The 25264-nt window shown below is 39.3% G+C and overlaps 1 protein-coding gene across 3 annotated transcripts in view; it reads left to right on the top strand.

Annotated features, from left to right (window-relative positions):
• BMPER (BMP binding endothelial regulator) overlaps positions 1–25264 on the top strand; it is a 240960-nt gene that overhangs the window by 178160 nt on the left and 37536 nt on the right. Inside the window, exon 14 of one of the 3 annotated variants that reach the window (XM_073003797.2) lies at positions 1888–22812. The exons of the other annotated variants lie outside the window; for them this stretch is intronic. Coding sequence (XP_072859898.2) covers positions 1888–1891 — 4 coding nt within the window. The 3' untranslated portion in view covers positions 1892–22812. Of the gene's footprint in view, positions 1–1887; positions 22813–25264 lie in introns of those variants that run through there. 3 annotated transcript variants of the gene reach the window in all.

The following is a 25264-nucleotide window of genomic DNA, read 5'->3' as shown; positions in this document are numbered from 1 at the left end:
GGAAACATGCCTGCCCAGAATGAAATGAAACACTGAACTATTATTGGTGTGGGGAATTTGTACGCATTGTTTTGGGGTGTATTGCCCCTGGCCAGACAGCCTGGCAGCACTGTATCAGGCAATACATACTGGGCTGTGTACCTAGAGAAAACTATATGTAGGATTGATTGTCAGGTCAGGCAGACAAGCACGGTGCTCCAAGTCCACTCTCTGGTTATAGCTGGTAATGGGAGCCATAACCTGAGCACCTCAGCTGGGGCTTTCACTTTTGCAGCAGCCCATGTGAGAAGAAGATGCTTAGCTAGCTAGTCTGTTCGTCCTTTCCATCCTTTCCCCACATCTGCCTCTTTCTGTTCCCTCTCCAGTCCATCTCATAATGATCAACATCCTGTCTCAAGTTCCCTTGCATGAACCACTCATTAAATTGTCCCCAAGCCAGCTGCTAAAGAGCACTTGGGGGGGGGGGTAGAACTCAGACATCCCAAATGCAATCTTTGCCAAACTGGGAGGGGGTGGGGAGGAACATCAGCTGGAGATTGCTCCATGTTTGGCCTCTCTAACTTGCTTGAGAGCCATTCTACTGCCCCCTGGAGGTTTTGAATAGCCCAAACCATGAAATGGTTCATTTCATCATAAGGTTCATGGTTTGTGGATAATGATGAACCACAAACCATCATGAACTGCCGTTTTCTCAGTTCATGCACATCTCTTGTTGTTGTTTAGTCGTTAAGTCATGTCCAACTCTTCGTGATCCCATGGACCAGAGTACACCAGGCCCTCCTGTCTCCCACTGCCTCCCAGAGTTTGGTCACATTCATGTTGGTAGCTTCGATGACACTGTCCAACCATCTCAACATCTGTCATCCCCTTCTCCTCTTGCCTTCACTCTTTCCCAACATCAGGGTCTTTTCCAGGGAGTCTTCCCTTCTCATGAGATGACCAAAGTATTGGATCCTCAGCTTCAGAATCTGTCCTTTCAGTGAGCACTCAGAATTTATTTCATTCAGAATGGATAGGTTTGTTCTCCTTGCAAATCATGGCAATATTGATGTACCTCTGACCTGAACGCAAAAGGGCAGCTCTTTCTGTTCTAGCATCAGATACATGCTACCAACAGGGCATCAGCGTTTACAAAATCCCAAATATCTAATATAACTTACCTGTTCCTTTTACCTTTCATATTAGGTTGGTGTAGCTGGCAGATATATGGTTGCCATGTAAAGTGCAATTTGACTGCAAGTGTACATTAGTGCACTTTATGATGTTGAGAGGCAATTGTAGGAACCATATACTTATTACATCCTAAGAACTTTCTCTTTTAAAAAGCCTTCGCTAAAGCTGCTTGCAAACATAGCACCAAAAACTTGGGAGCTACTTTTATTTGGTGTGAGTAGGAAAGCTGAAATAGGTACCATGCCTGTGTTGGTGATACAGCCAACTCCACAAGTCTTTCCCACACAACTGATATTTTATTCGACTGAAGAGTTTGACATTTGGGAAGAAAAGATCCACATCATCAGTCCCATTCATATGGTCATATTGTTACGCAAAGCCACATGTTACTACAGTGTGGCATTGTGCTACACAGAAGCAATCCATAAGCTGCGGGCTGCACTAACAGAGATTGAGAGCTAGGCTATATTGCTTCAGTATAATTTTATTAAGTGCTCAGAAAAACTAATATTATAATGAATTACACACTGGACCTGAAGTTCTGACCATAGAGAACTGCAGTCTAAACAGGAAAGAAGGTTTCATATGATATTCACAGTATTTTCATTTCCTCTATGGTGTTAGATCAAGAATGAATATTAGACACAGGTATCTAAAGCAGATCTGTTGCCTATTTCAGCAACAGCTCAATTTTAACTCTACTATTTTTCACAGATAAGTGATGAAAACTGAAAATGCACACCAGGCGTTTAGAAATCAGACTTCATTTCATCAAACACTGCATCTGTTCTTTTATTTTGTATCTGGGATTTCCCTCTACTTCCTCTTTTTAAAGTTTCTTGTGATTAATTTGGTGCTATAAACTGTTTGACACTGTGAAGAAAAATGATTTATTTCTTGGCACGGGGCAGGCAAAACGATGTGCAAAGGTTTCTGCAGGTAGTATTTTCTATTCATGGGTTATGTGTTTGAAGAACGGTGTCTGTGTCTTCTGAAGATGAGGTGTTATGCAGTACTTCAAAGGACATGCACGCTACAGCTCTAAATGCTCTTCTGGGAAATTGAAGAATAGAGGAGAAGTCCTTCTGGATCTGACCAGAGGTCCATCTAGTCCAGCTTTCTGTTTCCAGCAGTTGGGAGCCACATGCCCAAGGAATATCACAGGCAAAATATGCTGGTGTCAGCCCTCTCATCTTGTTTTGTCCCACTTGTGACATCCCAGGGCTTACTGCTTTTGAATCTATGAGTCTGGGGTTTTCCATAAGTGTCATATCGAATGAGAGCTCAGCAGACTTACTTTTTTGACTACAGGTTCCATATTTCTCCAGCCAGCATGATTCTTGGCCCCATCAATTGGAGGACTTTCTTAATTGTAGTCGTAGAATCATAGAATAATAGAGTTAGAAGGGGCCTGTAAGGCCATCGAGTCCAAACCCCTGCTCAATGTAACTTTATGTTTACAGACTGTGCATCTAGTAACTTTGTTAGAATGCTTGCCTAAGAGTTGGTTCCTAATCTTGTCAGGCATACACGTGTCCCATTGAAACCAGTGGGCTGTTGAGATAGTCTTGAACAGCTCAGGTCCCACTGATCACAACGAGTCAACTTATGATTCAGTTTTCATCCCTATGAATTTGTCTACTTCTGTTTTTAAATATTTAAGCTAGCAATTCAGCAGGTGTTTGTTTGGCATCCTGGCTCAAACCTGGGCTTGCTGATTATAATGAAATCATATATTTTACCACATGTGTAGGTGAAAAGCAAACCCCAGCCTCAGGAAATGTTCATCTTGACTTGATGACCAATGCTTTCCTCATCTTGACTGAACATGGTTGTAGGAACTGCCCAATACTGTGATGCTCCTCTGTCCCAAGGCTTAGCGTTAGGATACCTTCTGCGATTCCTCATTTGTGAGACTACTTATTTCTTCCACCCCTACTTTCCCTTCTGCTATACTTTCAGAAAATATCCTATTCTAATGTGAAGGACTCACAGTAGGAATGGGTGGATGGGTGGGGGGGTGGTTCTTTTGCAGGAAATTATAGTGGTTGTAGGAGGGAAAGTCCTCATTGCCTCATCGCAGCCATGGATAAACTTGCCCTTTACTTCTTCAATTGTGCCTGTTACACCAAACACATTTCCCTTGCTGTTCTCCAATGGCCTGGTCTACCTATGACAGGCTGACAGGCCAGTCTTGGAAGTCTGGAAGAAGGGGCATACAGTCTAAATTTGGTGCCCTGGGTCAGAACCATGGTTGCCCTGTCCTACTTATGTCCTTACCTCCTGTACAGGGTAACCAGTTAAAAGGCTCAGACTTTTATGGGAATGGAGCAATGCACAGGGCACTCTCTATGGTTAGGAAACCACACCAGTGCCACTGGATCTAGTTCAGGTCTTTCTGTAAGGCGATGTTTGTCGTCACAGCACCTTACTGGAACTTCACAAGGCCAGTCCATTTCATTAAAATCATATTCAAATGAGACAGAACTGACTTGCTTGAGAATGCATATGAAAGGGACATAAACCATATTAAGACTGTTCTGTTTGTCCAAATTTGCAGTGCAGCAGGGACATGATAGTTGCGTTTTTCCATCAGCACAGTTCTGACAGACATGCTGGTTTTGCACATGAGTATACCTGGCAACCAAGGAAGTGATGTTCAAACTTCTCTACATTTTTGTTTTGGTGCCATCACAAGCAAAGGGCAGATGAACAAGACTGAACTTTTTAAATTTCAGATGCATTTCAAAAAATATTATCTCATACAGCCACAGAAAAGATTAGCTAGAGATTGAAAATGATTTTGTTTGTGAAACATTACTAAAATTTCAGATTTGGTTTCATTCTGGGCTTGACCAAGCTGGCTTAGAAGAGGGGATCTGCCTACCAGTGGATTCTGAATTGCTAACCTTTATGGATGTGTGTAGTGTATGCTGTGTTGTACAAAAATGAGGAGCTACATATGTTAGTCTCTGAAGGGAGAATGATTTTATAGAGTTAATATAGTAAAACGCACACATACACACACAGTTCAAAGGCATACCATAGTTTATAGGATTTTTTGCGGGTCTGTTGCTTTCTTTCCATTCCATTGTTTTCCATTAGAAACCTGTGCAGAAGAATTTGAGACTTGTGCCATTTTTTGGTCTCCTTATCAACACTCCTTTTCTTTTTGCTACAATGATCTGTTAGAGATCTACTTTCCATAAGAATTCTAAGAAGTGTAACTGGGGAAGATCATTACAAATTAATATCTGTTCTTCTCAAATACCAAAAAAGGCAACCAAGCAAACATTTCACACATCTGATGACAGTATATTGCCAGGGAAATTTCTATGATGACATCTTAGTATCAACTTTAAGATTTTTCCTTCCTTCTCTATTTAGGAATGCAAACAATGCTGTAAGACTGTGTGGCATCTGCCCAGGTCATGAATATTAATGTGATATCTGCATAGACTAATGGGAGTGCTGGAGGGGCGGGGTCATGAGATATAAGAGACTCAGCAGGAGGGGGAGTTGAGTTTTAGGAAGACTGAGGAGTTTGGTGTGTTTTGGAGATTGGCTGGGAGAATGGTGGTTGAGAGTGAATGAAAGAGGATGTTTGTTTAGGAGTTAACAACATTGCTTGTTCTGTCAACATTTGTAACAATAAACAATTTCTGTTTGGTTCTTTTGAAATGACACATTGCCTGAAGCTCTGTGATTGGTGATAGACTATGTTGATGCAATCAACTGGTGGCAGCTGAAAGACATAGCATGAGCTCTTCGTTTGGTGAAACAAGCAGGGACCATGTGGGAACATGACAGACTGTTATTTGGGTTACATTTTATACATGGAGAGTTAACGTTTTGAGTGACAAAGTGATAGGCAGACCGTTTGAAAAGTGCGGAAGGATCAATGATGCCACATAAAGGCGAGGCACAGTTTCCAGTTTCTTTTCCGACTATGACCAATGATAATATAATGTCATCTATTCGTCTTGCATTTCCCTTACTTTGAAACCACCATCCCATTCAGCAAACATGTTCCTGTTTATTTGATTGATTGTGAGCTAGTAAGTGACAACTGAATTCAGCCCATGCTTTGATAATCGCATGACCTTTTGGACATATTTTTTTTGAAAAGAGGGTTGATGTTATTATATATTCATCACTTGTTATGCAAAAGCCAGTGGAATCAAATGCTCCTTGTTGTCTAGCTACTGAAAACATTTGAACACTTTTGGTCTGGGAGCTAGCATTGGCATCTGTAATCTTCTGGTAATTCCATAATCCAAGGGATCCAAGACACAATGTTTCAAATGCTCACCAGTTTTTCCAGCCATCTTCTCCCTAACATACCATGTTTTCCCAAAAATAAGACAAGGTCCTATATTAATTTTTGCTCCAAAAATGCATTAGGGCTTATTTTCAGGGGATGTTTTATTTTAAATTCATGTCATCTTCTTCTGGTTGCTGCACAATGGTGGAGGGTGGGGTTTTACTTAACTAGGGCTTCTTTTTGGGGTAGGTCTTATACAGTATTATGAGCATCCTGAAAAATCATACTAGGGCTTATTTTCAGGTTAGGTCTTATTTTCGGAGAAACAGGTTAGCTCTTTGTGTTTCACAGAAAGAGAACTGCAACAAGCTCTAGAAGGAACACAAAATCTGGTAGCACGTCATCAGTAATCCAAAAGTTTCTCACCTAACTAACCTATTTTCTGTGTGTAATATTTTTTCATTTGCATTTTAGCAATTCCTCTTTTTAAATGTGTGCATTGTTTTATATATGCTTTGTATCTCCAAAATATCCTGTAAACTTCTCAAATGTGTGAATTCTTGAGGCTAGGCTAATTTCTTCTTGCAACAATTTATGGAAGATGTGAAAATGTTACTTTTAGAAAGATTGTTTAATGGAACAAAAATTTTCATTGCTGGATATATTGCTGTGTAATCCTTTGCCACTGGGGAGTATGTGTGAAAAACACTTCCACATAGGTGAGACACTTCCATGGAGTATGCCCAACTTTTGCCATTCACTAGGAGGATGTTGATTGGGCAGGAAAGGGCTCAACCACATAGTTGCAGCTTGCCATAGTTTTGTCCATATCCCAGTAGTCTATAGGAAAGTTTAACTCTTGGCTGGATTTGCGGGAATGAAGTCAGGATTATTTTCTTATTCAGAATTCTAGAATAAGCTGTTGTCAATTAAATAATCAGTTCCACGAATGACTGGTGGACTGACTGGTGGACTGATAATTTGTTGAACATCATTGATAAAATCAAACCATTGTTATTTCATCAGCCTCTGTAAAGCAGAAGCTTTCAGAGGAACCCTAAGTGTTTTATTAAACACAAACCTGGTGACTCCATATTCGAACACTGAACTTGATTATTATCAGTATTTTACAGTGTAACTGCAACATTCAAATAAATGAGTCAGCATCAGCTATAAAGTTAAGGAAATTGGTTGAGTCCTTATGTTTAACAAAGTCTGTTGCTAAGAGGTCTTAGTAACAATGTTCTATTTATTTAAAATCAATCACAGCAAGAGCACATTAATTACAGTTATTAAATGGTATGTTCTTTGGCATAGAAAAAAGTCACGAACCTAATTTTTCTTAAGTTTTGTTTCTTTTTAATCATGCTCATCCCATCATTTAAAAAGCTAAACCTAGTAGACAAATTGGTAGTTGGTATGTTGTAATGGAATCAGTTCATGAAACACATTCGGTATGAAGTAAATGCAATTAATGTGTCCATGTATTCGCGAAGGCTTGCGCGGCCGGGATCTAATGGTTGTTGTGGGTTTTTCAGGCTCTTTGGCTGTGTTCTGAAGATTGTTCTTCCTAGCGTTTCACCAGTCTCTGGCTGTCCTCTGAAGATGCCGGCCACAGATACTGGCAAAACGTTAGGAAGAACAACCTTCAGAACACGGCCAAAGAGCCCGAAAAACCCACAACAACCAATTAATGTATCTGTTTTATATATTCCAGCTTACCAAGAGGAACTCTGTTTAAAAACAGAACCCCCCCTGGAAGCATAGCTAACATTTACAGTAAATATTCATACAATAATTTTTCACATCTAACAACATTCAAACTAAATAAAGGATGAAAATCTGTAGTATGTCAAATGCTTTAAAAGGATCAGAATAATATAGGACGCCTGCCACCACTTTCCTATTTACACCTCAGCCATAAGCCTAACTGAGAAATGGCATACCCATCCAAAATCTACTGTTATGTCCTCAAAGACCAATCAATTCTGCACGTAACTCCTATTGTATCCAGTGGGGCTTCCTCCAGAAAAAAAAAATCCTCTATACTGCTCACACAGGCTATTATGTGTTATTTTGTTCAAGACTATTTCATGGTATTATTTTTAGTAAGTTTGGGCACAATCCCAAATTACTGTAATCATCCAGAAATGTCATTTAGGCTTAGGATTTTTATATCTGCCTGTTACGGAGAATGTTTAAGGAACATAATCAGAGCTTCGTGCAAATTCATATTTGATTGGTGAGGCATTAGGCACACTACAGAAGACTATGTACATCTATCTGTTTATTAGAGTACCTCAGGAACCCTGCATGGGTAGGTCAGACCCCCTCCCCCCAGTTTTTATGTTTGTGGCTATTGCAGCTGTAAAACATTGAACTATGCCAGAGACTATGCAGCTGTTTTCTTTCCCATTGAGGCAATGGGACTGGGGGGGGGGGAGAGAGGGGGGGTAGGGTGGGTGGGACATTAGCTGCCAGACAGTCATCACTCACCTTGGACTCTCAGTGGCTTCCTTCCAGTCCAAGAATGGTGTGCTTTCCCTGTGACCTACTTTATGTTTTCCCTCTGTGGAAAGCGAATGATTTTTGTTGCAGTTTAAGAACAGAGACTTGATAGGGAAACTGGATGAAGAAGCATACTATTTTGTAATTAGAACTTAGAAATTCCTCTTGGTTGACAAAGATGGCATGTCAGGAATGCTTTTTTTTTTTTGGTTTTTCCTAATTACACAACGGTATCATGCTTCTATATTAAGTAGATGTGGTTTCCCTAACAGAAACACAGACTGCTTTTCTTTCTGTAGTTATTCTCATGCATGTCTGTGTATGTTATTTTTATCTAGCAGAAACACCAAAATTTTAGTTCATTACTTCAGTCAATGAAATCTGAGCCCCTCCCTGTCTGAGGGATGTGTCTCAGATTCACAGGATAATTACTGAAAACCTCAGAAATACTTGATTTCAAACCATAGAATCAAAAGCATTGCATGCCACATTTTGGGATGAGGAGAGGACTATCTGTGATTAAGAGTGCAATGATATGCATTTCTACTCAGAATTTTAAAAAGAAGCACCATAACTTTCAGTGGGGTAGTGAATTGATAAATACTGATACACCAGCAATATGATTTACCAAAACAAAGTTAAAAAGCATTTCCCCAAACCATTTTTCTTCAAATATCAGGGTTAGGGTTGGAATTTTTGGTAGAATCATTGTTTGTCTATACTCATCTTCCCAATGTAAGAACATTGAAAAAATGTGTTTGATGTTTTAGGCCCTTACCAGATGTTACACTAATTCCATTTCTAAAAAGACTGTTCCCCCCTAGAAAGGTATAATTGTGATGGTGTAATTGTGAAAACATTAAAAACATTTGTGTCCTGAGGGTTATCTCCAGAGTAAAACCAAACACTTCCTTTGCTTGTTTAATTCTGGGAAATACATGTAATAAAGCAGAACACATTGTGAGAAATTGGAGTGAGGAAAATGCATTTCTCTAAATACTGTATATGTTTGGCCCACAATGGGTTATGCTAGCTTTCATATTCACAAGGCTGGGCTAGGAATTCTTTCACCAAAATTAATGGATTTGGAGACTGAAGAACTAAACACAGTAAAAAGAAGGGTGCATCTATATGACGGGTTTCAAGTCAGCCCAGTTTCTGAGTATAGGGAATAAACAGTATTACAAACTAGACATAGGAATATAGGTGGATTTGCCAGAGAGGTTCTTTAGCCTCAAATAAATATTAGGTATGTCTGCTTCTGTAGTAGACAATCTATAGGGCTGAAAGATTGCTTTCTTTGTTTTCTCATTTAAGTTTTACAACCAAGTACAGCTGAAGTACCATTTGGGAAATGAATTTATATGAATTCCTCTTACTGGAAATGTTTATACTGTCTTCTTGAGAAATCGCATGAGTGTCCTGATAAAGTAAAACAAGTTTCAAATCTTTTCAAGTTGGAAGAAAGTGGAAGGGAGCAGAGTACCTTTGCAGGAGAACAATAGGATACCATTCCCCCCGGAGAAGATTAGAAAAATGTCTGCCATCTATTAATGCAGTTGTATTTATTTTGAAGACAGATATATCCTCTAGAAGTACTGCTATAGAAAAGAGTCAAATGGTATTTTTGACAAAACATAATTTATCAGCAGTAACAGTGTATAGAGGTACAAAAATATTTCTTCAATTTTTTTCTTTAATTCCCCTGAGTCAAACTTAAACATTATGATTTTTAAAAAGTTTTTTAAGTTTCTGGTAACCTCAGACTGATCTATTTTGGTTGTGTTATTTCATTACTAGATTGGTCAAGGTCTGGCATTTCACTTTCAGAGTGATGTTTGCTATGTGATGCAAACACAGCACTCATCATCACAGTATATACCTTTAAAATTACTGAGGGGAAAGCCCTTCTTGCCCCACTAGGCACAGACCTGAGAATACAATTTACAAAAGAAATTAAAAGCCCACTGCACATTCAAAAGTTTTGTGCCCTATTTCCCTTTTGATCATCTTGCTAGAAAGACAGTGGAGCTCAATGGTCTTCCTACTCGCAACCTAAACTGCTCATGACCACTTGCCTTGATGCAAGCTTTCTTGGCTGCAATGGGGAGGAGATCTCATGGCACTGCCTCTCGGGCTTGTCTACACAGGCTGATTTGGAGCAGGGTTGGAATGGGCTAAATAAGGTAACTTGAGGTCAAATAGCGGTCTGGTATGCTGTTTGGTGCAGCCCTTTCATCCTAATGACATATGCACCTCAAGTGACCCAATTTGGTCTGACTCCTATAAGAGAAAAAGAAAAGAAAAAAAAATCTCCATCCTTGCTCTCTCCTATCTACTTTTACAGTATTAGGAATTTTTCAAAATTTCTTTAGTTTGTCTGAATGATGTAATGGATTGGTGCTGTCCTAATACATTTTTAAAAAACATAAAACAAAACAATTTTATTTCCTCTATCATTCTATGAAGCAGAGGAAGTGTTTAATTTCCCAATATCATGAAGTGGCTAAGCTGTCTTCTTAAGCAACTTAATAATATGGGAAACTGAAAGAGGAAGTCAAACTGACAGCTGCAAGCTTGCTTTGGCCTGTTTCCAGTATTCACACATACTGGAAACAAGTCAAATTGAGCAATCATACTTGCACCAAAAAAAGTAATAGCCTCAGATAGGGACCCAGAAAGGTGTGGCTAGGAATGCTCTGGGGATGAACTGGGTTGCCCCAGCAATTATATCATGTTATTGCCAGAAAAAGGAGCAAAGCAGAGAATCCCTGCAGCAGACAAAACAGTGGGACAAATGGCCATCTGATCTTACCCTTAGATGTTGTTTCAACAGCCTGGGATTTTTTGACATTCTTCTGAACAATGAGATGATTTACCCCTCCATGCATACATATCTGACCAGAAATATGAGGAACACAGGAATAAGTATAATTTGCATTATTTGTGTGAGCTAATGAACTTCTTTGTTAATTACAGCTGGTGATTTTTTAATTACAAAAAGAAAACATTCTGGTTTTCTATTGTCAGACCCATGGGAAATTCATTTTCTGATGTTACTTTCATTTCCGCTTCTCTGCATCATAAGAACTTTTAAAAGATTTCCATAGAGGAGGAGAAAAATAAATGAGCATGTGGCATCTTTGTATGGGCTAGCCATATTGCACTAAAGAAGTCCATGTTGCATCCTCAAAGTAAGCACAGAAGTAAATTATCAATACAAGCTGGTGAGAAATGTCATTGTGATTCAGGAAAAAGGGGGAAATAGCCAGGGAAAACCAAGAATGATCCTTAACCTTCAAGCCACATCTGTAGTATAAAGGTAAAGGTTCCCCTTGACATTTAGTCCAGTCATGTCCAACTCTAGGGCGCAGTGCTCATCCCTTTCTCCAAGCCATAGAGCCAGTGTTTGTCCGTATACAGTTTCCGTGGTCACGTGGCCAGCGCGACTAGACACGGAACGCCGTTACCTTCCCACTGTGGTGGTACCTATTTATCTACTCACATTTACATGCTTTTGAACTGCTAGGTTGGCAGGAGCTGGGACAAGTGACAGGAGCTCACTCCGTCGCATGGATTCAATCTAATGACTGCTGGTCTTCTGACCCTGAAGCACAGAGGCTTCTGTGGTTTAACCCGCAGCGCCACGGCATCCCTATCTGTAGTATACATGTGGATAAAAATTCTATAATCAAAATGATTAGAAAAATGAAAATGCACCATGAATAGGATCCATTTTTTCATGTACATATATTTTTACAATTAGTGTCCTGTTTATATTACATAACTGTACAAATCTATATTGTGAAAATTAATCTAGATTCATTTCTCTTAAGAAACCTATCTCTTTTTAAACAGAGCTGCTTTTAATTTTAAGTTATTTCAGCCGCTGAATTTTGTATGTCAGCTCTCAAGTGTTGCATAGAGTTTATAAAGACAGGGAGTGTTTAGGATAGGAATTGAATATTTATACAGTTCTTTAAAAAAACCTGTAGAAGAGACCAGCCACCATGGTGAAGGAGGCATGACTTATAAAGGTCATTTGAAAAGTTTGACTGTTATTGGCCAGGAACTGTTAATTAATTTATACAAGAATTACAGAAGGGGAATTTAGAAGTGTTGTGTTGTTTCTAAAAATCCCACATACTACCATGCATAACTATCTAAAAATTGAATAGGACACACAAGAATCCCAAAAGCATCTGTGGCTAGCATTATAGCCTGCTTCTACATCAGTGGCCTCTAACACTAATAAATAAATAATGGATTTTCTACACTGCAGTTGATTTTCTGCACTATTTCAGATACTGCTTTTTCTCCCACTAACTTCCATTATCACTGTGGATTTGATATAGTGGTGGAAAGAACTACATCTCATTATTTTGAGCTATCATCCAGGTGAGAAAGGGTGAAGTTATCCTGAAAAAAAAATCAGTGATTTGCTTATTATTAAGATTATATTCATTCACATGTTAAAAATAAAGTGTGTGTGTGTGTATGTTCTACTGAAAGTATAGACTTCCTCTCCATTTCTAAGGCAGTTCTTTCATCCTCCTGTATACAATATGTAACACACTGAGGTGAGAACTCTGCTGAATGGTATGAGCTGTGATACCTTAAAAGTAATGAGGTCTCTAAAATTCAATCAGAGACTAGATACATACAGTTATGGTCCTTAAATCCATAGTTGCTGCAATGTTTAAGAATGCCAGCTTAACTGATATATTATTTAAGCAGTATGGCTACCGTGTAACATCCTATATTGTGATTAATTCTACCTTCTTTGCTGCCTTTGAGTGGATGGCTATGGAAGTGGATGGCTATGGATACAATGGAAGACTTAAGTACCACATTTTTTTCAACTGTATGGATGGACCCGGTACAACTAGAGCTATCATGCAGTGAGCTACCATTCCATGTTATGGGAATGTATGTAATTGACTATCAATATTGTTCACATGAAATGACATAATTAGAAAGTGCAATATAAAGGTCCTGCAGTCCAATTCTCTAAGTGCACAAGAAAAGCATGGCAACAGCTGATATCTTGTAGTGGGTTAAAAATGTTAGATTTGAACTGGGGGTACCTACAGGGGGATCTAAGTAGGGTTCAGTCCCTACTTAGACATGAAATCACTGAGTGATGTTGGACTTACCCTCACATGATTGTTGGGAAGATAAAGATGGGAAGGAACACTAAGTACACCACTTTTTAGACAATCATTGCTGTATCTATCTCAAAACTCAACTGAACTGAAATCAAACTATCCTTCCTACCTTACCAAGTGCCAAATCAATCATTTGAGCCATTCTTTTTAGTATAACCTGTAAAACCTACTCCCCCACTCCCTTTCTCATAACAGTGGAATTCAATTAATCTGCTTCTGCCTTAAGATAGGTCCATTCCTACAGCCCCTTAATAAAGTTATAAACATGAAAAATGAGTGAAAACTGTTGGGAGTTGTTATGTAAAACAGACACTTCAATTTAGTCTGAGAAAACCCTGGTTTTTCAGAAATAGTAGATAAATTTAATTTTTTTTCTTTCAGCCAATGGTTTTCTACTCTTTAGGAAGATTGCCTTTTTGGTCTTTAAGGGATTTAGTTTCCTTTTGTTCATTTAACCAGAAAGCTTTTGCATTAGTAAGAAAGAGCTGATCTCACTTTCTCTGCAGACTGTGAAATTTCCTAGAAGAAAGTACATTTTTAAAGAATACTAAAAACCAAAGACCATCCTATGCATAAAGTTAATTTAACTTCAGCATAGTTCATAGCAAAGGCTATGTGGTTGTAATTCATGTTCATGAAGGTAGTCCTGAGTTACCAGCTAAAGGATTGTGCTAGATCTTGAAAATGTATTGCCCAGGAAAAATCTATTCGTGTATCCATACTTTCTGGACATGATCTCTTGAGACTAAGGTTGTCATGCAGATTTTCAATGAAAATTAGTTATATGCTGCGCATAACACAGGATTATATTGCACGATGCAGTTACAGATTCACAAGCTTATTCTTCTGAGGAGCTATCAGTAAAACAGAATCTCATACAGCAATGGAGACATATTGATTTTATAAATTTCCTGCAGCTAGACTCTTTTGTATTATTCTCAGGCAAAAAACAGTAGGCTGATTTCCTCCCTTCTCTCCCATTTGTACAAATGGTGTGTCTCCTGAGTGATGCTGTATACTGCAGATGTGGAGTGTGTTTCCCATAGAGCTGAGGGCTGCTGTCTGAATCAAAGAAAGCCATTGAATCAAGCCCACAGTTCTTAGTTTAGATTTGCCTCTTAAGTGTTCTCTTACTTGTCCATACTGATGTCAGCCTTAAGCCCTGTTCTATTACAGCAGATGTTATGCTATAATGCATATTACAGTCTGTGTTCCTGAACAGGACTGGAAGACGACTTGCCATATTGCCTGCAACTGTGGGCTTTTGTGTTTATACCCTTCCCATGTAAGTAACAGGCAACTCTTTTACAGGCTCCTCATTCAAGAATGTCCTTAATTCATTGTTTAAGATTCTCTTCTTATGTACTGAATCTCTCTCTCTCTCTCTCTCTCTCTGTCGTGCTTGTAAAGGCTCTTCCACCTAAAGACTGAATAATGTATCTTTTCCTTCCTGCTCCCTGTCCTCTGGGCTTTTTGTCAAGGTTTCCTCAAGTTGGAATAATTGCCCTCTAGATTATAAGAGTTGACAAGCTTCTCGACATTGAGAAAGATGCCATCTTAATCTCTTTGCTTTTCCTGGGGTGCACACTGATAACTGGTATATAATTCTAAGGCAATGGCCTTTTGTATAACATTTATGGGTACAGCAGGGATGACCTACAACCAAGATGGAGCCTAAAGGCAAATAGATTACACTGAATGGTTAAAAGTTTTTCCAGATGCAAAGGAAATAGAGAGATTGAAATCTTCCTTTATCCTTTATAATGGGAGCCAAGCTGGTATTAAACAATTACTGGTTTCTGTTTTGTGGTCCATATGAAGATTTACTGACTTGAGAGCAAATATTGACTGAGAAGGAAAAACCCAAGTTTGCTATTTGTCCCAAGGCACTATAAATTCAAATGTTAACTGAAAGCAGAAGTTTGTGTGTTAGAGACATTTTACTGCAATCTGTTTACAGTATGGCTAATGGTTCCTCCAATAATCCAAACCACCCCAAAGCTTCCTATAGTGAACTACATAGCACAAGCTTCAAAGGGGGGGGGGGAAGATGGGATGCCACACCCTAATTGTGCATGAATTCCATATGTTGCTAAAGAATCACATCCGCCAATCCTTCATTTCATGATGCAGTGATACCAGACTATTTCATGTTAGTCAGTGCCTTTTAAAACCCAAATAATATATTCTATATAGGGCGACACAAATATTTTGTAACATGTAAGCTGTTGTAACTATATTTACATGGCGGTATATAGATCTGGTGTAGTTAAATTACACAAACTCTTTTCAGACTGTCATGAAAATGTTGGGGAAGGGAAGCTGGTGCTATCCCCAGCCCAAAACAAAAATAAACTTTAATGGCCTACATGAACCTACAGTATAGATCTATAGCTTTATGTGGGTAGAGTTCTCACATAATATGAAACTTGTATTTTCAGCATTCTCAACAAACAGATCCGTGCAAGGATAGTGTGTTAAATGCATTGTTTCTCTTCAGATATAAAGATAAACGTATGTAGGTCAGCCCCTCCCCATGCTACCTGTTCAGTTGTTTGTGTCTGTTCTTTGCTGTCAAGTTGGAACTGATTTATAGTGATCCTAATGGGGCTTTCAAGGTAAGTGAGATATTTAAGGAATGATTTTACCAGTTCCCGACACACACCCCAGTGAGTTTCCATAGCCAATTCGGGATTCAAACCCTGTTCTCCAGAGTCCTAGTCAGTCACTCTATCCACTACACCAGTGGTCCCCAACCTTGGGCCTCCAGATGTTCTTAGACTATCACTCCCAGAAGCCTTCACCACCACCTCTGCTGGCCAGGATTTCTGGGAGTTCAAGTCCAAGAACATCTGGAGGCCCAAGGTTGGGAACCACTGGTCTACACCACACTGGGAATCCCCCTGTTCAGTTAGCTGTATTTAATGTTTGAAAAGATGTATGGTGGCTCTGTTATCTGTGTACCTCTAGGAGTTAGAGATGGAAATCACATGTCTTGCATAGTTATGTGCAATTATTTTCCTTATCATGAGTGTGAGATATTTTTCTGTTTCTCTCAGCAATAGAAGACCAGAACATTCTTACTCAAACACAAATTAAGTGAAATTGAATAAATAATGCATAGTGCAGAAAATGACAATGGCTGCTGCTTTGTCATATAGACTTTTAAGAAGCAGAGGTCTTGGATGATCTGTCTGCATGTTTTTTAACTGCCACTTGTTCTGTATCTAGTATATTTTTATACAGTGGTGCCCCTCATGACGACGATAATCCGTTTCCCTTAAATCGCTGTTAAGCGAAATCGTTGTCATGCGGAAAACAATTCCCCATTGGAATGCATTGAAACCCATTTAATGCGTTCCAACGGGGAAATTACCTCGTCATCCAGCGAAGATCGCCCATAGGGGAAGCCATTTTCCAAGTGCCAATCAGCTGTAAAAATGGCTGCCCTGCGAAGCATGGGTCCAGAAAAGACAGGGCAGCCATTTTGTGTAGCCAGAAAAATCATTGTCTTGCAAACAAATAGTTCGTGAAGCACAGACCTAATCATCGTGAAGCGAAAATCCCCCATTGAAATTACTGTTTTGCAAATCGCTATAGCGATCGCAAAAAGTCATTGTCCTGTGGATTCATCGTTTATCGGGGTCATTGTCATTCGGGGCACCACTGTACTTTGCTTCTCCAAGGAAACTAGTTTTGCACAGAAAATGTTCAAAGAACAAAGACAAGAGATGCTTACGTGGGGGGGAGTATTCTTAGCTGTTGGTGAGGAAACTCATGAGCCTTGAAAATTCATTGTAGATGTGTCTCGTTGAAGCAGCCTAATCAATAGCCCCATTCAGACATTTTATAGAGGGGTCAGAGTAAAGATGTGAGGGGCCGAAGGTGGTAACGCTGCCTGCTTTTGTCCTATGTCTTTGTGTGTCTAAAACTAAAATTAAATCAGAACAGGAAAACTGTGTTTCTCTGTTTAACACCTCCATGATTTTTTAAAAAAAGGGTTTTGATTGTGAGGAGATGCTCCACAGACAGCAATATGTTTCTTCTTGAGATTTAACTCTGCATACTTGGAGATCTTAGACAGAGGGTGGGACTAGCACTTTTCTTCCCTCACATGTTTACTGTAATCTGTGTAGAACATGTTAAAGAAGAAAAATATTGAGCAAGTATTCTTTGTATCCCGCTAGCAGTGAATATTTAGATTCACCTCTGTGATGGAATATATGCAATATGGATGGTTATGCATATGAAATTCGAAGAGTGTATCGATTAGTCATTAGCCCCAAACTTTAAAGATGAAGGAGGCATTCCAGAAAAAGTGAGGGTTAGTCAATCAGTACAATACTACATATATTTCACTCATAAGCATAGGAATCCAAACATATGTGGTAAGCACGTCTGTGTCTGATAACATGCCTAGGCATCACTGGAATAAATATGTATTACATTTCAAAAGTGAAAGAGTAATAAATGAAGAATGTATCATAATACTGGTAGGACAGCTGTGAGAACACCTTGTACAGAAATGCATTCCTTTAAAGTATTTTACTGACGCAGCAACCAAAATGATTCCATACTGGAAAAGAGATACACAGAAGGTAACTGTGTTTCCCAGCAAACCAAGATTTAAAAGAATGCATATTAGCAGTGTTCTGAAGTAGAATAATGCATGAAGGCAAAATGACTGTGGTTACTGAGTGTCTGTGTCATAGATACATACATAAATGTCTTGATTGAATACCTCAGCAAAAACTGTGTACTAATAGGTTTCTTTGTGTATACAGTGGTGCCTCGCATGACGACGTTAATTCATTCCAAAAAAATCGCTGTCGAACGAAAACGTTGTCATGTGATTTTAAAAACCCATAGAAACGCATTAAAATCCAATTAATGCGTTCCTAGGGGCTTAAAACTCACTGTCCAGTGAAGATTCTCCATAGCACAGCAATTTTCACTGCCTGTGCAGCGAGGAATCCGTGCCAGAAAACAGCGGGCAGCCGTGTTTTTCACCCGGCGGCCATTTTGAAACCGCCCATCAGCTGTCTGAAAATCATTGCTTTGCGATAATCGGTTAGCGAAACGGGACTGATCATCGCAAAACGAACATATTTTCTCATAGGGAACATTGCTTTGCGATCGCTTTTGCGATCGCAAAATCTTTGTCGTGATGCAATTTCGTCGTCAGACAGAGTGCTCGTAATGTGAGGCACCACTGTATATTATCAAAATACTGTACTGTAAAAGTCTGCTTAGTGATGATCACCATGATACCTTGCAAAGTTTGCTCTATTATGGCCCATTTTATTCTGAATAATGAAGACGCTGTCTTTTGAGTAGATGCAACAGTGAATTCATGTCACTCCCATTGCTTCCTTTTTCCATACAGGTGTGAGGCCCACAGGTCAGTAAATGTGGGACACGTTTATTGATCTGTGGGCTTCTCACAGGGAAAGTTTTCTCCTAGCCTGGCTCTTTTCCAAAGTGAATTGTTTGCTTTCCTGGAACAAAGCGAACAATGTCAAACACTAAATTACCTAGAAGACTAGTCAAGCAGAATATAGAACCACAGCCACTGAAATTGTGACTGACTGTATTCTGCTTGGATCCACCTGAATACAGTACTGTTTAATTGCCAGAATTGGCCTTCCCCAACATGCTAGCTTGCTGCCTTCAAACACAGTGGTATATGACCTATTGCCATTGTAAAAACAACACAGAGGTGCCAATTTGATTGGCTTCCGTACATGAAATGCTACAGTCCAGTGCCCCATCTAGTCCTTTGCTTCACGCAGCAAAGTGTCTTGGGCAGACGTGTTCATTGATCTTAAGATTGTATCCTTTTTATCTGTGTGCTTTAGCCAGCAGTGCACTACAGTGGTGCAGAGATGGACAGAAAATAGCACCTTAATGCTACTTGGAGAAGCCAGCAGTGGCTGGTATTTCTATTTCTACTTCATTTTCAATATAGAGGGGTTTGTTTTGAAGAAATAGGTCAGTCATAATAAGTGACAGAGGCAGGAGGGAGAGATTTTCATATCAGACCTCAAATTTTGCCTAAAATGCAGAATACTGAGATTGAATAAGGGCAGCATGAACAGAGAGAAAAACACCTGGACTTGACATGGAATCATGTTTCTAATTTACTTCCAACACAGCATCTATATTTGAAAGTTGGTTTCATGATAATCTCCTCCAGGACTTCAACTGAAGCACTGCATATACTTCTGGCAGAAAAGGCAGAAAAGGACTGATTTAAAGCATGTTCTCATGGCTGCATTTTCAGCAGATCTTGGCCAGTTTTCCAAAAGACTGGCACTTAGAGTCAGGCCTTTAAAAAGGGCAATGTATATGCTGAAACCAAAATTTCACCTTGAAAAGCTGCAAAGCTTTGCGTATTCAACATGCTCATTGTCAATATATTTGTTCTGCACAAAGAAGCAATGTTGAAAGGATTATAAGATATTTAATTATAGGTGCAGTTAGGTATACAGTATCTTAATTTTAAACCAAAAGGCAAAACCTTTCTATTTTTCTTTAAAAATGGGGTCTCTAAACTGAAGATCTGACTAATGACATTAATGATGGATTTAGCAATTACATGATTGCAGCACATGGGAAAGGCAACTTTATAGCCCTCTGATATCTATTTCCCCTTTAAATAATCAGTATAGGGAACAATAGTCCCATGTTTTCTCCATGGAAGTTTTCCCTATAGTGCTAATAATGACATAGGCCAGTGGTTCCCAGCCTTGGGTAATCCAGGTGTTCTTGGACTGCAGTTCCCAGAAGCCTTCACCACCAGCTGTGCTGGCTGGGGTTTCTGGGAATTGCAGTCCAACAGCATCTAGGTTACCCAAGGTGGGGAACCACTGACATAGGGGAATGTTGTTTAATGAACACATAGCTGAGGACAAAAGGCTTAAGCAGACTTTGCTACATGTCATGGTCTCAGTGACTAACTGTGACACTATTTCATGGAAAACATCAGTATATAGTATCTTGGTCAATACCCAGTACAATTATGGGATCAGGTACTTCTTCAGCCTTGGGTCCTATTTGTTGCTAGGCATGGCCAAGATACTTCCTTTTTTTATCTTGGAACTTAAAGATGAAAATATGGACTCCAAATTTAATAATGAAATATTTTTATAAATATTACTTACTGAAATTTTCAGAGTTAACTAGTGGGCTTGTGATGCAAGCAGCTGAAAATGGACACATCAGTGGATTTCCAAGTTATCCTTATATCTTTCCTATCTTATTTCCACATTACTTTGCAATATTTTCTTTGTTTAGAAAGCCACACCAAAAATCAGTATAAATATTTGCACACAACTATTTAAACAGATATATTTTTGAACATATTTTCTCATAAAATACACACTTCTAAATGTATTCTCTTAAAATATGCATTTCTAGATATATTTTACTCTGAAGTATGCATTTTATATGCATTTGATCTTTTTTTTTGAGCCACAGCTGTAGAAGAGGGAAGCAAAAGTGCAAATAATAACTGCATTCTGATCCACACATTGATATAAGAATTACATATTAGGTGGATTAATATGTAATCATATTAAGGCATCATCATGATTTGTGCTTCCTGGCTTCCCTCCTTGTAGTCAGCAGCAGGGGCAGGGAAATGCTCAGTATAATGGCTTCATGGCATGCATTGCCACATCTAAAACTCAGTCAACATATGAAGAAGAGAGGGGAAAAGACTCTGAGATATGGCAGCAGCTCCCTGCTGAAACCCCAAAGGAGTTTATGCCTCTGAAATGTGTTTCACCAATAAGCCCATGCTCACTTGCTGCACCACCAGAATGCTTTAAAGTATGACCTTAAGTGCAAACATTTACATCCAGGATGCCATGACCTGTGTTAACAAGCATAGCACGCAAGCATTTTACTTCTTACTTTTTAGGTCTTCAGATTTCTTCTAGCAGAGGTTTTTATGCATTCACGAGCATGACAAAGCTTACAACTAGGGCCCTGTTAGATTAAGCTCTTGAAGCAGTGCCCTGGATCTGAACTTTACATCATGGTTTCCATTGGCTGCCCCACTTATATCCATGTGGAATTCTCCATTGGCTCGACACACCGTTTTTTGCTTAGTCTCCTTTGCCCATCTAATTGGCAATAGGCAGAAAGCAACTTGTGTGTGGAGCAGTAAGTTTGCTCTTTGGAATGCTGTTTGCTGGCAAAGTGTTCATACTGATCTTCTGTTGGGTTTTCAGCTGCTGGGAATTTTTGAGGGAGAGAGTTAGAGGGGGATGTTTACACAGGTTAATTTTTCTTTTTTCTTTTTGCTTCCTGTTCAGTTTGATTACTGCTGCGCAGAAGGTTAGCTCCAGGCTGCTGAGCCTCTGAGGGTTGTGAAAGGGATGTAAAGACAAGAACAACAGCTGGACGCCTGCTCTGGAAATCACAAATAGTAACTTGTTTGTCACTTTCCAGATCCCTGGTGTATGTTTCCTGACTGTTTGTGATACAAGGATGAGCCAACAAAATGAGTTTTGAGTGTAACACTTTGAGCTTTGCTCAAGAGTCTCCACTTACTGTGTCCAGAAGATCTTCTGATGACATTTAGGGGCGAAGTCCACTGCATATGCCAACGGTGTTGGACGTGTACTTAGGATTTATAGCACTGTCCAAATGTTCTGCAGTAGACACTACCCTGGAGATAAGCCTGAGAATGTGAGTGACAGGAAAGCACAGGAAAATTGGACTGATTTAATAGAGTGTTGTCTTACGATCCTTGCAATATTAAAGTAAAATAAAGCTCTTTTGTTTATACCATTGATAACCTCTCCCCATACTGTATATTGTGGTGAATATCCACATTTTTTGATTGATGGCCATTAATGTCTAAATGTTAATTCCTATTGAGGTCAATTTGTCAACAACTCCCAGAGTCTTCTCCTGGAGTTGGGCTTGTCTGGGATTGTCAACACTCACATGAATACATGTCAACATTTATCACAGTCCGGACACCCATTGTAACACCCATAATTTCTGTCTTCTGTAATCAGAGACATTATCCTCAGGTGCTTGCAGACTTTTCATGGCCAGCATAAAATGATGAGCTCAAAAACCAGTACCTGTAACCATGAAAACATTTCCCTTTCTTTGGAGAATGTAGGATCAGTACTTGCAAGCAAAACACAAGATAGAGCGGGAATCATCCTCTTTTTATTTGGGAAGGGAGATTTATTTGGGTTGCTTTGTGTCATGTACCATTCCACATCTAGCATGTCAGGTGTCAAGCTTGCAGCTCCTTGCCTTTGCAGCCTCAAATTCACTTTCCTTCACAGGCATATATTTGTTTTTGTGGTGTGAAGTACTGTAGGGATGCTGATCCTCACGGTCAGTCACGAGTCATGCCAATTGTTTTTTCATCCTGTGAGAAGGCAAGCTACTTCCTGAGGCACCCATGAGAGTTCTCACATTGCCAAGGATTATTTTAATACAGATGTAAAGGGACAATTGCAGCTATGGTAAACAGTAATCGCTGCTGCTTTGATTGCATGAACTTTGAGAAATTAAATGGATTGGGTTGTCTCATTTTGAATAACCTCCCAGTTTTCTGTGCCGTGTGTGTGTGTGTGTGTGTGTGTGTGTGTGTGTGTGTGTGTGTGTGTGTGTGTGAGAGAGAGAGAGAGAGAGAGAGAGAGAGAGAGAGAGAGAGAGAGAGAGAGAGCATGCTTTGTATCTAAAAGAGAAAGGATACTGGATATACTAAGGCAAGGAATCTAGCAGGGCTTGAAAACTCTTTGTTGAGGTGTCTTGTAGTGTCAGGACCACCTGAATGAACACAAGGCAAAAAGCTTTCAGGCCCTTTAAAAATGTGAAATGCTGCAGACCTGATATATTCAGGAAGTATCTTCCCAATATCAGATACAGAGCTCTTTATTTGTTCTGATTGGTTAGTGAGACTCTTTCCCACAATCTTTCCCTCTAGGATATCAGATCTCTAGGGCACATGACAGAGCTCTCTCTTTGGTGATGCTCACACTGTAGAAATAGCCTCTTAAGATACTTGATTTGTGACCGGTTGTTGTGTAATTCACTCTTATGTTTGAAGAAGTGGACTTGTCACATTAAGATCTAGCAGTTAGTCTTTAAGGTGCCATAGCAGTGTTGTCTTCTTTGTTTTGTTTTGTTTTGTTTGTTTTTGCCTGAGGTGCTAGCACAGACTAACATGACTACTTCTTCTAAAACTCCAGTTTTGGCATTTTTGCCTCTTTTCTTCACTGTCCAGCTTTCACATCCATCCATAGTAGTTGGAAATACAAGATTGTGGGTGATCTTGGCCTTGGCTTCCATGACACATCCTTACACTTGATGATCTTTTCTAGTTCTTTCATATCTGCTCTTCCATCAGTCTTATTAGAATGTCTTACCTGCAGTCTCCATTTGGATTGATGATTGAACCAAGGCATACAAAAATTTTCACAAGTTTTTGTTTCTTCATTGTCCACATTAAAGTCATGTAACTCTTTTGTAATCATGGTTTTTGTCTTCTTAATGTTCAGCTGCAGCCCTGATTTTGAGATTTCTTCTTTCACCTTCTTCGGGAGTTGTTTCTAGTCACGACTGTTTTCTGCCAGCAATATGGCACCATCTCCCTATCTTTAATTATTGATGTTTCTTGCATCAATTTTCATTTCACTTCATCTGTATCTAATCCACCTTTCCATATGTTCTCCATATTGATTGAACAGGTAGAGAGATAAAATGCACTCTTGTTTGAGACCTTTGTCTACAGGAAACCATTCTGTTTCTCCATATTCCATCCTAACCATTGCTTCTTGTCCACAGTACAGGTTACACTTCAATAGAGTGGTGCCTTGACTTATGAACGGCTTGACCTACGAACATTTTGAGTTCACAAAATTTTGCTTTGACTTGCGAATGGAGCTTTGATTTATTAGTACTTTTAAAAGGCGTTAGATATCTGTGTGCAACTTCTGTATTTGCAATATAGGATTGAGGTAGGAACTCCTATTATGTATAGAAGGCGCATGTTGCTTATAACAGCAACATTGCTATTATTCACTTTAGCCAAATATAATTTGCTTCTCATCCACCCTGAATGACTTCTGTTCTCTGAATATATTGCTTTGTTTCCTGTCCTAAAAACTGTATTGTCGTGTGCTGAAAACAGGTGCTGTGGTTTAACCCAGAGGCAGCTGACTTTCTGGTGGTCTTTGAAGTATTCTTCCCACTGTGCTTTCCATCACATGGATGTTATGTGGCATAATTAATTTGGGACAAGATCTGTGACCTTCAAATGAAAGGCATAACGGATAGTCTGATATTATAAATGTAGCAAAGTTGGTGGTCTGTACAGATGTCCTTGTAGAGCTATCTGACCTTCCACAGATATTCCCATAAGTGTGTATGTGTACCTTTTTTCCATTTGCGTTTATGATACCCAAGTCCTATTTTTAACATTCTTTTTTTGTTTCTGGATGTTTAATCTCACATAGGAGAAGCAATGAAAGCATTCCTGCACTAGCGATGTTTCCACACCTTTTTTATTTAGATTGTGGACGCCGCATAGACTCAGACTTCCCTCCTCAATGGCAAACCCCTTACCACAAACAACTGCATCAGCAGATGTTTTCAATGTCTCTTTCTACTTTTGTGTTCCATTTCCTCTTGTGGTTTTCATTCCCACAGTGACTGACTCTTCCTCTCCTGAATGGACCATGTGGCATGTCATCTTTGCAATCCCCTGGCAAATGTGAGGCCAGTCAGTCCAGATGGCTCCAGGATCTGTGGCTTCCTGATTATTCTTGTTCCTGTTACTGATACTTAGGTTTCTGGGGCTGAGCTCTCTAAGATAGACCTTGTTTCTGGTCTACACTGTCATCAGTCATGTTTTTCCCCCTCCTTTCAGCAGCACAGTGTGTGTTCAACCCTGTCCTGAAAATATCTTCATGCCAACTCTACCCTAGATCAGGCTTCTGTGCTGATGAAGCAAAACTTTTTAAATTTTACATATATTTCACTTATTTATTTATTTATTTAATTTATACCCTGCCCATTTAGACAATGTCTACTCTGGGCAGCTTACAATAAAATAGCATAAAAGCAATTAAAACAACAATTTAAGCAGCAATAATGATATTATTCAAGATGGGAA

This window comes from Pogona vitticeps, chromosome 6, assembly GCF_051106095.1.
Source record: "Pogona vitticeps strain Pit_001003342236 chromosome 6, PviZW2.1, whole genome shotgun sequence".
NCBI classification, from domain to species: Eukaryota; Metazoa; Chordata; class Lepidosauria; order Squamata; family Agamidae; genus Pogona; species Pogona vitticeps.
Note: the sequence above shows the minus strand (reverse complement) of the source record. Positions and strands in the feature narration are given on the sequence as shown.